At 37.4% G+C, this 12,718-nt stretch overlaps 1 protein-coding gene across 1 annotated transcript in view; it reads left to right on the forward strand.

Moving 5' to 3' along the window:
• The window catches only part of FOCAD (focadhesin), a 122,140-nt gene that overhangs the window by 23,476 nt on the left and 85,946 nt on the right, over window positions 1–12,718 (forward strand). The window contains exons 7-11 of the mRNA XM_084304818.1: window positions 4,462–4,563; window positions 6,691–6,895; window positions 9,374–9,580; window positions 10,039–10,126; window positions 10,800–11,002. Of these exons, the coding sequence (XP_084160944.1) occupies window positions 4,462–4,563; window positions 6,691–6,895; window positions 9,374–9,580; window positions 10,039–10,126; window positions 10,800–11,002 (805 nt within the window). The remainder of the gene's footprint in view (window positions 1–4,461; window positions 4,564–6,690; window positions 6,896–9,373; window positions 9,581–10,038; window positions 10,127–10,799; window positions 11,003–12,718) is intronic.

The following is a 12,718-nucleotide window of genomic DNA, read 5'->3' on the forward strand; positions in this document are numbered from 1 at the left end:
TTTGCTGGAAGCCATTGACTTTTTTTTTTTAAATGGACTAGTGTTTATTTATTATTAATAATTCACTTTGTGTGGTTTTGTTGTCTTAAAAATTCTGGAGAGCTGTTTTTCCTCTATGTTCAGCTTGTAATAAACTTTCTGAAATCAAAATATAGAGAAGGTAGAAAAATGCTTTCAAAATTCATGTTAGATGGAGTAAAATACTACATCATGTTTCTGAAAGGGTCAGGGTTACAGCGGCATGCATAGAAATGTGTTTTGATTGCAGACATTGTTTCCTCATACAGAAAAAGCAATCCGTCACTGAATTTGTTCTCCAAATCAGATTGGAGCTCTCTCATGTTCAGAGATGGAACAAAAAGGTTGAGGTGACCTAAAAGTTAATAACTTTTGTTTTATTGTTGTCCTTTCGTAAGACACCTCATTGTTTCCCTAGATGCTCACGTATTTACAGCTAGATAGCTATGTCTGGTTGTGCATTTTACTTTATCCTGAAGCCACTGGCAATAAGTTAGGATAGAAGAATTGTAATGATGTGCATTTCATACTGTTGTGTGAGGGATCCTTAAGTTTGTGCTGAAGATAAATTTCCTGGTAGACACCTAATTTTCCTACTGCCAAAAGCATTACCAAATGTAACTTTCTTGGTTTGCTTGTTTTGATGTTTCATTATTAATCACTGTTCATTGTGGAGCTTAACAGATTTCTTTTAGTGTCCAGTTCAGTGCAGTTATGTTAGTATCAGAGCACACAAAATTTGCTACAAAAGGCTTACTTTTTTTTCTGGATACTAAGCCATTTTAATTTTGGACTTGACCTGTCGTGTGCCTACTTTTTAAAGGCTTTACTGATCTCAACAGGAGCACTTAAATAGCTGAAGATACACTCCTCTCATTAGGAAAGGTAATTAAATCTTAAAGTAGTGAAAAAGGTGTTGAAATTTTGCCCAGAGAAGCTGTGGATACCCCATTCCTGGAAATGTTTAAGGCCAGGTTGGCTGGGGCTTTGAGCAACCTGGTCTATGGGAGGTGTCCCAGGTCTAGAGGGTGATATCCCTGCCCATGGCAGTGGGGTTGGAACTCTATGATCTTTAAGGTCCCTTCCAACCCAAGCTGTTCTATGATTTTGTGATTCTGTGAAATGAGCAGATGTTGTTGCTCTGTATGTCTCGTACTTGGCTGCACTCTTTCAAAGTTCTGGCATGATATGAGTTGTATGCTTGCTAGCTTGCTGTGTCAAAAATGGTCCTGTCTATGATTTCCTGGACTGAAGTGGTAGACAAGCAACTACTTTTTTTTTGTTTCTTGCGTGCTGTGTGTGGTCTTGGAAAGTTACAAAGTGACAATAACCTTAGTATTTCTAGTTTTTGTACACAGATTGTAGAATACTCTTCATTAAAATGCTTGCAGAATCAAGGAAGGTGGGCCTTTTGAAGACCACATATATAAGTAAACAAATTTTAGGGTAATGAATATGGCAAGTATGACACCTCTAGCTCCCAAATGAATGCCGGAGCTGTAATGCATGCATCCTTATGATCTTACTTAATATATGTTTCCTGAACATGCTGTAAGTAGTCCATCACATTGGTCAGTCTTGTGAGAGTCCCTGTAATTTCGAATTACTTATTTTCTTGAAGAGAATCACACCTTTTTGGAAGAAAAATTATTTGAGGAACAGAGGGAAGAATTCAGTGTGAAAAAACTATCTTCTGTGCTTCATGAATTGTTCTAGTGACTGATTTAAGCTAGATGCCTGAGGAAGCTGAAAGCTACTAGGGAGATTGCAGTGAAGACAGATCTAAACTCTTTTCAGCAGTGCCCAGTGACAGAACAAGACACAACAGACACAAACTGAAATGAGGCTCTCTCTGAACATCAGGAAGCATTTTTTCAGTCTGTGGGTGACTGAGCACAGGTTGCCCAGAGAGGCTGTGGCATCTCTCTCCTTGGAGATCTTCAAAAGCCACCTGGATGTGGTCCCAGGCAACCTGCTCTGGGTGTCCCTGCTTGAGCAGGGGTGTTGGACCAGGTGGCCTTCAGAGGTAATTTTCTACCTCAACCATTCTTTGGTGATGTGAATTCTTTTTTGGAGATTTAAATACAGTAATTTAAATTGCACTCCTTTTAGATTAATTAAAGGCATTTCCATTTTCCATTTGTCTTTAGGAATGACAACGTTGTAGGTGGTCTCAGATCCATAAGGTCATATTAATCAATTATGTCTCTATCAGTAAAAAAAATACTTATTCTTGATGCCTAAAAGCATATTACAAAACTTTTTTGCTGTGTGAATATGCTTCTGTAGCAAAAGATGCTTTTTAAATCAAAGCAAGATTTTCTACATATTTGCATGCAAAGATCCAATGTAGTTTGAAGCTCTTGAAAGAAACAGTTGAACAAAACTTACTTTCTCTTCAAAATATAAAAATATTTTATTGCTGCATTTTTTTTTTAATGGGATTCCTGCAGATCTCAATTCACTTCACTTGCAGCTGAATTTGTTTGGTGCTGCTGCAAATGCTTGTGTTGGTAGCACGACACTGTTGAATATGAGTGTGTCTCATTTTTTGTTGCCTTCTGTAACAAAAAGACTGCTTCAGATCTCGGACTTCCTGCCTCCACTACTTTTTAAAAAACAACAATGACGAAACCAAATGCTGCTATAAATCTTTTCTAAGAGGCTCATTTGACTCCATCACTTGGTAGTGAAATTAGCAGTGTATTAAGAAAACTAACAGCTTCTCCTGTGCAGTGTTTCAGCTTGCATGCATGAAAATCAGTTTGCTTGTAAACACCTGCAAAGAGCCTTAGTATATTTTGGATATGTGTGTGCTGGATGTGTGAATGTGCTTTCTTTTTGTTTTTTTCCCCTCTCAGTTCCTTCTCACTGTTTTATTTAAAAGACCTGGTGTCTGAGGCCAAGTCTCTTGAGAAGAGATGTACCACTTAAACTGGTGGGTCTCAGATAACTCAGTGCTTTATAGGTAATACTGACTGTAGACAGTCAGTACACACTCAATCAATACATACCAAGTCTCTTAGTAAGTAGCACAGATTTGACGAGCGTGCAAACAGGAATGCTGTTTAACCAAGCTGAAGGTGATGTTCTTCATCAGCTGCAGTTTCTAGATTTATGGTGCCTCTCTGTCTGCCAGCCTTATGTGGTACATGCACATCTGTTGCCTTTCCATTTATTCCCATAGCCGTGCTCTCTAATCTTGTGTCTAGCAGATCTGTGGGAATCAGCAAGACTTTCCCCTTGCAACTTTTCTGTCTTGTTATTAGGAAAGTTGTTTCAGCTCTGAGAGCAGGGAGGTGTCCAGATGCGTGCTGTTGAGCTGTTGGTGTCCCGGAAAAGAGTCTATGCGACCATGCTTGTAGTTGGCTGAAGCAGAAAAGGGAACTGGGGAGAAAGGATACTTAGCAAGCAGGTGAGAGTAAGGGTTATAGTAAGCAGGAGAGAGAGTAAGTCATGGCAAGGACAGTGGGTGACTCCAGAAAAAGGTGTTGGAGACAGTGATGAATTTGTTTCACGTCAGCAGTTCTTTCCAGTGCGCCACCTCTCCAGGAAATTTAATATTCAAGCTCCAGTACTCCGTTTTCCTTTCTCATGCAAACACGCTGTAGTACAATAACTTTAGATTTGCTTCTTAGAGAAGAAAAAGTGTACTTCAGGCTCCCCTCACCTCTTGCTCAGCTTCTCTTCCCCCCTGCTCCTATCACTGTTTGATGGGAGCAATCGGTGTTTAAGGGTAGTCACTGTTCAATGGGTGCTTAGCAGTTCAGGGTGTGGGTGGCCGTCAGTCATGGACTCTGGAGGCGGGGACAGTGTTGGTGGTAAGAGATTGACCTGAGAAGAGCAAGTGACTCTGAGGTCTCAGTGGCCTTTCCAAGTGCGACAATTGTCACAGGGCTGGCAGAAAAGAGCACATTTCTAGGCTGCTGGTGTGGCCAGCTGTTCTCTCCTCCCTACCCCTGAAAAAGGACTGGGGGGAGGGATAGTCAGTTGTGAGCAGGTCTAAAGTATTTGGCAGTACAAATGGTCTCTGGTTTCACACACTGGATATTTGTACATGTGCTTGGAAGACTGGAATGAGTTGTGCCTTGGTTGAAATTATTCTGTGAGTATTACTTGGACACTACTGCTAGAGCCTAGTGGTGCTAACAGTGCAAGTCAGGCAACACAACTAATCAGTGATCCTTAGGTGTTGATTTTAAACAAAAATAGAAGTGGGTCAAAGCTTTCCAAATAAACTCTTCATTTTATTCATGTTTCCCAAGCATCCAGTAAAATGTGCTCATATGATAGCATAACAGTCATAGCAAAGCTGGTAAAGGGAGATGGTAATATGAGGGAACTAAACTGTCTATTTCAGCAGCCGCTTTTATGCTGATCATAGTTACCTTGTACGCTCACGTTTTGCATTGTAGATCCAAATATGATTTCTCTGTATTTCAGGAACAGTCCTCATCCATTAATCACCATCCTTGAAAACAGACCCGATTGCTGGCCGGTTCTACTGCAACAGATAACAGTGTTTTTCCAACAGTGTCCAGAGAGGTAAATGAATGACTGAAAAAACAAACAAACAAAAAAACAAAAAAAAAACAAACAACAAATGTAGATAACTGAATTGAGTCAATGTATTTCTTTCTTGAAGGTAGCTGCAATGGTCAAGGTTTGTATATAAGCAGTAAGAAGAATGTCTTTCAAAACAGATAATTATAAGATGTAATGACACGATTTAAAGTTTAAAATCAGAACAACAAAGTAATAAGATGATCCATTAAGAATCCAGGTTTTAATTTTGATTTCTTAACTCTTCTGTGTTAATATTTTTTTTCATGGATTTGGAGAAATTTGTGCGAAGTTGGTAATATTTTGAGAAATTTGCTTGAAAACAATCAATTTTGATTACTTGCTTTTGTAAGCAGAGGTAAAAATAAAGTCTCATAATAGTAAATAATATGTTAGAATATAATATACTACAGAGAATAATAGTAAAAAAAAAAAAAAAAAAAATGGATCCCTGTTATATGCCAGATACCATGGATACTGTAATTGAGCTACTAATAGAAAAACACTTTACTAATCCCATTGAAAACTGTGCTCTCTGGCGTATTTTGGCAAGTGGAGTTTTACAGGGATAAAAAATGATCAATGTTTGCCAAGATTTTGACTCCTTAGATGAGGATGATGCAGATATAAGCAAAACATGCAAACAATGCAGGGAAAGCATGGGAGTTTATATCTCATACCTATGGATGAGATCTCTACAAATGGTGCATAATTCTTGAAAATCGATGTCGTATTATAGAAAATCTAAACAAGAAACAAATATCTAAGTTATCAACAATTTCAACGTTCTTTCATGCTCATCTCCAAGAAACTTGTCCAATAAATCTTCAGTGTAAGATACCAAATGTTGTAGCAGCCTTGCAGGCAAATGTTTTCAGTGATTTTTACAGCCATATGTATACATTTCAGTTAAAAAGGATCTCCTTCTTCCTGTTTTCTCAGACTTGCACAAATCCAGCAGAGCAATGGTACAGTGAAACTGACTTCTGTATTCTGTTGCTCTGATTAAACAAGTAAAATAAGTTCATTAATCTCTTAAATGTCTGGTAGACCTTAGCTATGTGATCAGCAGTGAGACTCTCAAATAAAAAAAAAAAATAAAAAAAATAAAAAATAAATTAAAAAAAACCATTTTGTTCAATTTAAATAATCAGAGTCTTTAAAATGTTATCTGCAGATTTGTTTCTCTACTCAGCTGGTAAATCTGGGACTCATGAAGAGTCTTGTCAGAGGTCTGACCGGTGGAATGAACTGTGAATTTGTTACTGGTGTATTATATGGCATTAAAATAGGAGTTAATCTTACTTGGCAGACACCTTAAACTTCCTTGTTGCTTTTTGTATAAAGGTTTCTGTGGACTAACTTCTATACTGAGAATATACTGATGTGGGTTTATTATGGAGTTATGTTCAAGCTCTACATCAGGATTTAGTCTTGTTTGAAACAATTTTGATTCTCTGTATATTTTTAATGTATTGACCATTAACTTAATTTGCTTGTTCTAATAATGTCAAGATCAGCTGGTATTTTTAACATGGTCAAACTGGAAGACTTATTCTATGATAAATTATTTGTCAGAAAGCTATGTAAGTTAAACAACCTGTTTTTGGCCAATGGTCTTTAACAACTATAGGAAACAACTAGGAAGGAATGGATGGCTCTTTTAAAATGAAATCATTTCTTGTAGTTTGAAGTGTTTCTGAACAGTGTTGTCCAAGTACTGCTTCAGTATGATACAATAGTCTCTTGGACATTCAGCAAGGAAAGTCACTTTCTTGAATTGATGACTTAAAAAAAAAAAAAAAAAAAAAAAAAGCCTTGTATCATGATCTGCAAGTATATTTCAAGTCATAGTCATGCTTAAATACTGTCTTATCTGAATGCACTTCATTGTATAATTGCTGTTTGTGGTCTTGTGTAAGATCTTTGTGCCAGTAAGTCAAACTTTTTTTGGCGAGAATTATTAATGCTTGTCATAGCACCTTTCTGTTAATTCTATCCTGTAAATTACTGCAGACCCAGGGAATGTCACATTGCTTGGGTTTTCTTTGTAGCTTGTTCAGTTTATAGTAGAAAACAATCTTGGCAAACTTATTTTTTGAACTGCAGGGCACAAAGTTCTTGTGTTGGTATAATGGCTCCATTTCTAAGATACCTGTATTGTGAACCATCTCAGTTACGAGAAAATGCTGAACTGCGAATGGGATTACTTAGGATTTTACTTCAGCCACGTGGTCCAAAGCACATTGAAGCACCATCTGTGCTGGAACGCCAGATTCTTCAACTTCTATATGATTTGATTCCACACCTTCAGGTAGAGTTGTTGCCTAACGTTGCATTTTATGAATACTATCAGGGCAGTGATAGTACTATTACTGCCTTTCAAGTGTGCAAATATAGCACTGTCTTCCATTTCCTGTAGACCTCATTAGTTGATAGCAGAGAAATCTAATAAACTGTCCCTAGGAGAAAGTGATTATTTTTAGGTGTTTAAATCTGCCTATTAAGATGCAATTTGCAAGATGTTTACAACATCTATTTACCATTAGTTGCTCAGGAAACATACAGTAATCTTGTAGGAGATACCCATGAATATTGTTAAATTGTAGTCTATTTGTCAAAAACATATTGTCCTGTTAGCTTAAAAATTGTATCAAAATGAAACAAACTATACGAGAAGCATGATTTAAGTACTTCTAGGTATTTCTGTGTTCCTCTTTGTAACAGAGGGATTAATGGATCTAAAGGCAAAACTTAGCCCCTCTGTAATATACTGAAGCTTTTGAATGTACTTTTCAGTTGACAATGACAGTTGCTTGGAGCTAGGATTCAGTTTTTCTGTCCCTTTTAGATCTAGGGTATTGATTCAAGTTAATAGCTCTGCTTTGCCTCATGCTTTACTGTGACATTGGTCAAGCTTTTTTGTTCTCTCAGTGTACCTTTTTCTTTCCTCCGTAATACAGTTAGAACACCATCTTTAGTTGCAAGTAAACATGATGTGTTGTGGTATTATTGCCATACAGAGAGGGTTTGAAAATAGTCATAATGTCAAACTAAATAGGCTACAAGGAAATATAATAACTTCTTTCTCCTAGGGATTTTACTAGTAAAGTATATTTTTTACTGGTAGCTACTTCTCACAATGTAATTTGTATTACAAATAGTGTATATTGTATAAATAACTTGTATTATACACACGTGTCATGGACAAATAATTTTTATTATACACATCTGTCATGGTTCTGGTCTAGTTTTTGTGATGGCAAGTACTTGCTGTCCTTTTTAGTCATAGGGATGCTTCTGATTTTTTGTCTTTATTCCACGAGATATTCAGGGAAACATTGTGTCCTTAATGTATGACCAAGATTCTGACTTGGTAAAAATTAGCCACGAAATGGCACTGAAGACAACCTGTAAACTCGGTTATGAACCTTTATTTCCTCTGTGCTCATTGGGACTTCCCCCCCCCCCTTTTTTTTTTTTAACATTAATTTCCATTTTTTTAAACTTCTGTGAATACTTTAGCTTTATCCATTGTGTGTTTCTGCCTTGCCTGAGATAATTTCACAATGGAAAGGGAAATACTGCTTGAAGAAGCATGTTTAATGTACTGTCATTCCTCCTCCTTTCTTCTCTGAACCCCAGGTTCTTCTTAATCTTCCTTTAAGGCCAGCCTCACTTAATCCTTTGTACTGAGATATTAGGAAGAGTTTCTTGATGGAAAGGGTGGTCAAGCACTGCAGTGGGCTGCCCAGGTGGAGTCCCTATCCCTGGAGGTACTTAAGAGATGTGTAGAAGTGGCATTAAAGGCCATGGTTTAGTGATGGGACTTAGTAGGTCAGATTGATCTTGAAGGTCTTTTCCGACCTAAATGATTCTATCATTCTGTAACTGTAGAAATGCTGAAATGCTTCCTAATTCCTTACAATATCAGCCACTGGTCAAAAGTACATTTGGTCACTTGCAGACTTTTCTGCTGAAGAATTCAGTGAGCATGAGGGTTTTGGTTAGAGCAGGTGATTCACAGAATTTACTCAAAGGGACTAAAAATCAAGAATAGGCAAGGCTGCTGTGTTATGCTAATGCTGGCTTCAGGGTTTGTAGCAGAACAGCAAGGTTTGCTTGGAACTGGAACTTCCAAGTGCAGAAATGTAGAAGTGCGATAGGCATATCTGAAGAATTAGCATTTTAAGGCAACCTGTGACTGGAAAACTATTTGCTTGGCTTTTAAGTATAGCACCAAGTGCTTTGGGATATGCCACTTCTTTGAGTATGGCTTTTCGTTTCTTGTAACTGTTAAAAATTACGTGGTGCTCTGGAGGAAGATAATACCACTGCACTTCTCTTTTGAGACATACATGTATGTTAAATCTTGGTTGCATTACAAGGAAATATCCTAAAGCAGGATATTTCTAGGATATTTCTGTTACAAGAACATAATTGTGTGAAATCCCCATACAGGTTGTTTTATTTGGCTGATAGAACCCCAATAATTGGATGTATTTTCTACTGCATTTGAGGAGCATGGGATTTTTCTCATCAGCTACCAAGAAGCCTTTTTATTCATTCATGTGTTTCTAATCCTATTTTAGGACCTTAAATCAGTCAATTCTGTAGTAATGTATATCAGAGATTCCTGAATTTAGTTCATAGATATATCTTCAAAGTCTTACTAATATTTGCAATGAGAAGACTGTAGAGCTAGTAGAAGTAATGTTAAAGCTGGGGAAATCTTGCATGGATAGGGAAGGGCAACTAAACCAGAACGTGTTTTTTAATTACCTGTTTACAGCTTAAAGACTTGCCACAAGTTACAGAAGCCTTGTTTTTTCTGCAAGAGCTGTTCCTCAGCCTGTTGCGCTATCCCGCATTTTGGAAAGACCAGTTATCCCAATTTTGTCTGCAACTGATATGCTTCTGTGAAGTGTGTTTAAATATAACAGGAGAATGTTCATCTTTGATATCCTTAATAGAGGACAACTTTGAGCTTTTAAAAGAGGTAAGAGCTTGGGGGGCAGGGAGGGTTAAAAACAAACAAACAAACAAAACCCTTAAATTTTAAGAATGTTGTGTCAAAGACATGATATTGATGCATGACATTAATCTTCAAGTGACCAGTGCTGTTTTGAAAGCTATTTTTTTCTCGTTTAAAAACCTCCAGGAGGAAAGAAATTAACTGGTGCTGTAATGTGTAAGTTAGCTTTTTACCATGGAAGTTGGTTTAAACTGAGTTAAAAAGGTTTGAATGATGTAACAAATTACAAAGCTGTAGTAATTCTATTAAAATACTTCTAACACCCTATTTGTATTCTTCATTGCATACACTGTGTCACTGTTTGTGCATCCACTACAATGCATGGAGAAACTCCTTAAGGAGTTTTGTTTGCTGTTTATTTCTACTATTTATCCCCTCTAAAAACAAAGATAACTTGAACCTCTTTTTCTTTTTCTCTGTAGGTGTTTCCAGCGGAACAGTGTATAATTGGGCTAGCATTTCTACTGCTGCAAACACCAGAAAGTCAGCAGAAGTCTGTCCTGAGTCTAGGTAAAGTTCTTGTGAAAGAGGAATCCACACTCTGCAGACTGTATATTTACTTTTGTATTTGGAAAATAGGCACTGCGTTCCCCTGAAGTTAGATTGAGTTGTGAAATGTTTTTATTTAAGTAGCATGTTTCCTTGATTTAAAAAGTAACGTTTGATGTGATGGCAATAAGGATAATTTTTCCCTGACTTTCCCAATGAATGTTACTGTATTCTAAGCTCCCTGCTGTCCTGAGGTTTGTTTGATTTTTAAGTCCACAACAGGACCTTCTCAACTGAGATTCATGCATCATGATTGGTTTCTTCTGACAGATCTAAAGAGAGCAATCTTGGCAGTCTCAGTGATGTTTGAGCTTTTGACTTAACAGTTTTGTTTAATGGAGTTAGTTCAGTAAAAATGAGAGACTATGCTACATTCCATTATTGTATTTGTTGCTGCCATCAGGTACTTTGCAGTAAAGAACAGAAGTATATGGGTGTCTAAATAGCGTTTTACCAACAATATTTTGCATTTTGACTCTGTTATGTACGTAGTCTCGATTCTTGAGACTGTTACTTTGTTTGATCAGAGTGTTCCCTGGAAATGTTTGTTTCATACTTAAAAGTAGAAATTATTATTTTTTTTCATTAATTGCTCTTTTTTTTTTTTCCCTTTGTCCCCACGTTTTTTTAATAGCCTGCAAGATCCTTTCCTCTTCAGAAACCCAGAATGTCTCAGCCACAGCCCTTGTTTTGGTGATGCCTGTGCTACAGATCTTATCTTCTTCATCAGTTGGGGACTGCTTACCAGAGGATGATTCTGGAGCCACCAGGCAGCAGCTGGCTATAAATCTTTTGGGAATGTTACAAGAGGAGGGTGTGAAGGATAGAAAGGAAATGGTAAGGCTCTGTGGTTTGGGCTTTGTTTTTTGTTTTGTTTTGTTTTGTTTTTTTGGGACAGATAGCAGATACATGTAACAGTTTGCTCCATCATGCTTATCTGACTAGTAAAGACTACACCTATTAGCTTATCCATATAATATGTTGTATGGAAACAGTCAAAGCTATGCATAATACATAAAACTAGACTGCTAGTAAAATGTAAGTGTGTATGCTAGATATCATTTTATTTATTACATGAATTTATTTCCTTTAAGAGACCATATAGATTAAAGAATTCACCAGCACCGTTGATTAATTAACAGGACTTAGTAGAGAACTATATCAGCTTTACTTACTTCATCTCTTTCAGAATCTTGCTTATTCTGCTGATCTATATGCTTTTCCTTACCAGCTGGTTATCTTGGCTCATTTTAATCTGTGCTGTTGTATTTTTGTGTTCTCATTTGTAATTTGTTCATGTGGGACCCTCTACCTATCTGTTTCCTCTGTTCTGAGAATAGGTGATAACAAGTTTCTTGATCAAGATATACTTACCGCTGTAGAAGCTAAGCTTCCTTTCTTATTTACACCTCTGTTATGTGGTGTTGGGAGCGTGTTGATGTGATGACTTGACAGAAAAACATACCAAATCCAATTTCCTTGTCCCAAAATCTCACTCCAGTTTCATCTTCCATTTCCTACTGTACTCAGAGTTGGTGAGGCTGCACCTGGAGTACCGTGTCCAGTACAGGTTCTAGGCTCCCAGTGCAACAGAGACATGGACATACTGGAGAGGGCCCAACAAAGGGCCAAAAACATGATCAAGGGACTGGGTCATCTCTCCTCTGGGAAAGACTGAGACACTGGGACTTCTTAGCCTAGAGGAGAAGAGTCTTAGAAGGGATCTCATTAATGTATATCAATACCTAAAGGGAAGATTCAATGAAGACAGAGCCAGGCACCATTTTAGTGGTGCCCAGTGACAGGCTCAGAGGCAATAGGCACAAACAGAAGGTTTAGTCTAAACATCAGTAAGTGCTTCTTTACTGTGCAGGTGACTCTGCACTGGCACACGTTGCTTACAGAGAGGTTGTGGAGTCTCCACCTTCTAGGAGAACTTTGGAAGCCACCTGAGGATTGTCCTGAATAAGAGAATTTAAGAACTTAATTTAGTTATGGTGTATTTTCTTCACAGTTTTTTTTTTTTTGGTAGTGGTGGTAATGGGGAATTGTTCAGCTTGTTAGGACATGGCTGACCTTATCTGCATTTTTGCCATTAAGGGATTTGTGTACGCTTTTCAGCATTGTCAGCCTGAGATTTTCTGCCTATCTTGCTTGAATGAAGTGCACCATTAAAGTTAAAATATGGTAATAGCTTCTTTCCATGCAGGTGAAGTAACAGGAGAAAGGAGAGAGTATAATTGTGTAACACAGCCTTATGAGAACTAAGGAGGGATGGGAAATATCAATATAATATTTCAGGCTCTAGCAACTTCAGCAGTTTTTCCAGGCTTTAAAAAGAAAAAAGAAAAAAGACCTTAACAGCCTGATCTTGTTTTCAGATACTAAGATATAGAGTCAGACAACTAAACAGCATAACTTACAGACAGTAATGCTCTTAGTTGACTCTGTGTCCTTGGATAAAGTTTAAGTAGCTATATCTATGGCAGTTTCATAGATTTATGTTGTTGATTGCAAATTTATCGAGAGGAGATTGTTGGCTCCAAGTTATCT

Source organism: Netta rufina (genome assembly GCF_964035555.1).
Source record: "Netta rufina genome assembly, chromosome: Z".
Lineage (NCBI taxonomy): Eukaryota > Metazoa > Chordata > Aves > Anseriformes > Anatidae > Netta > Netta rufina.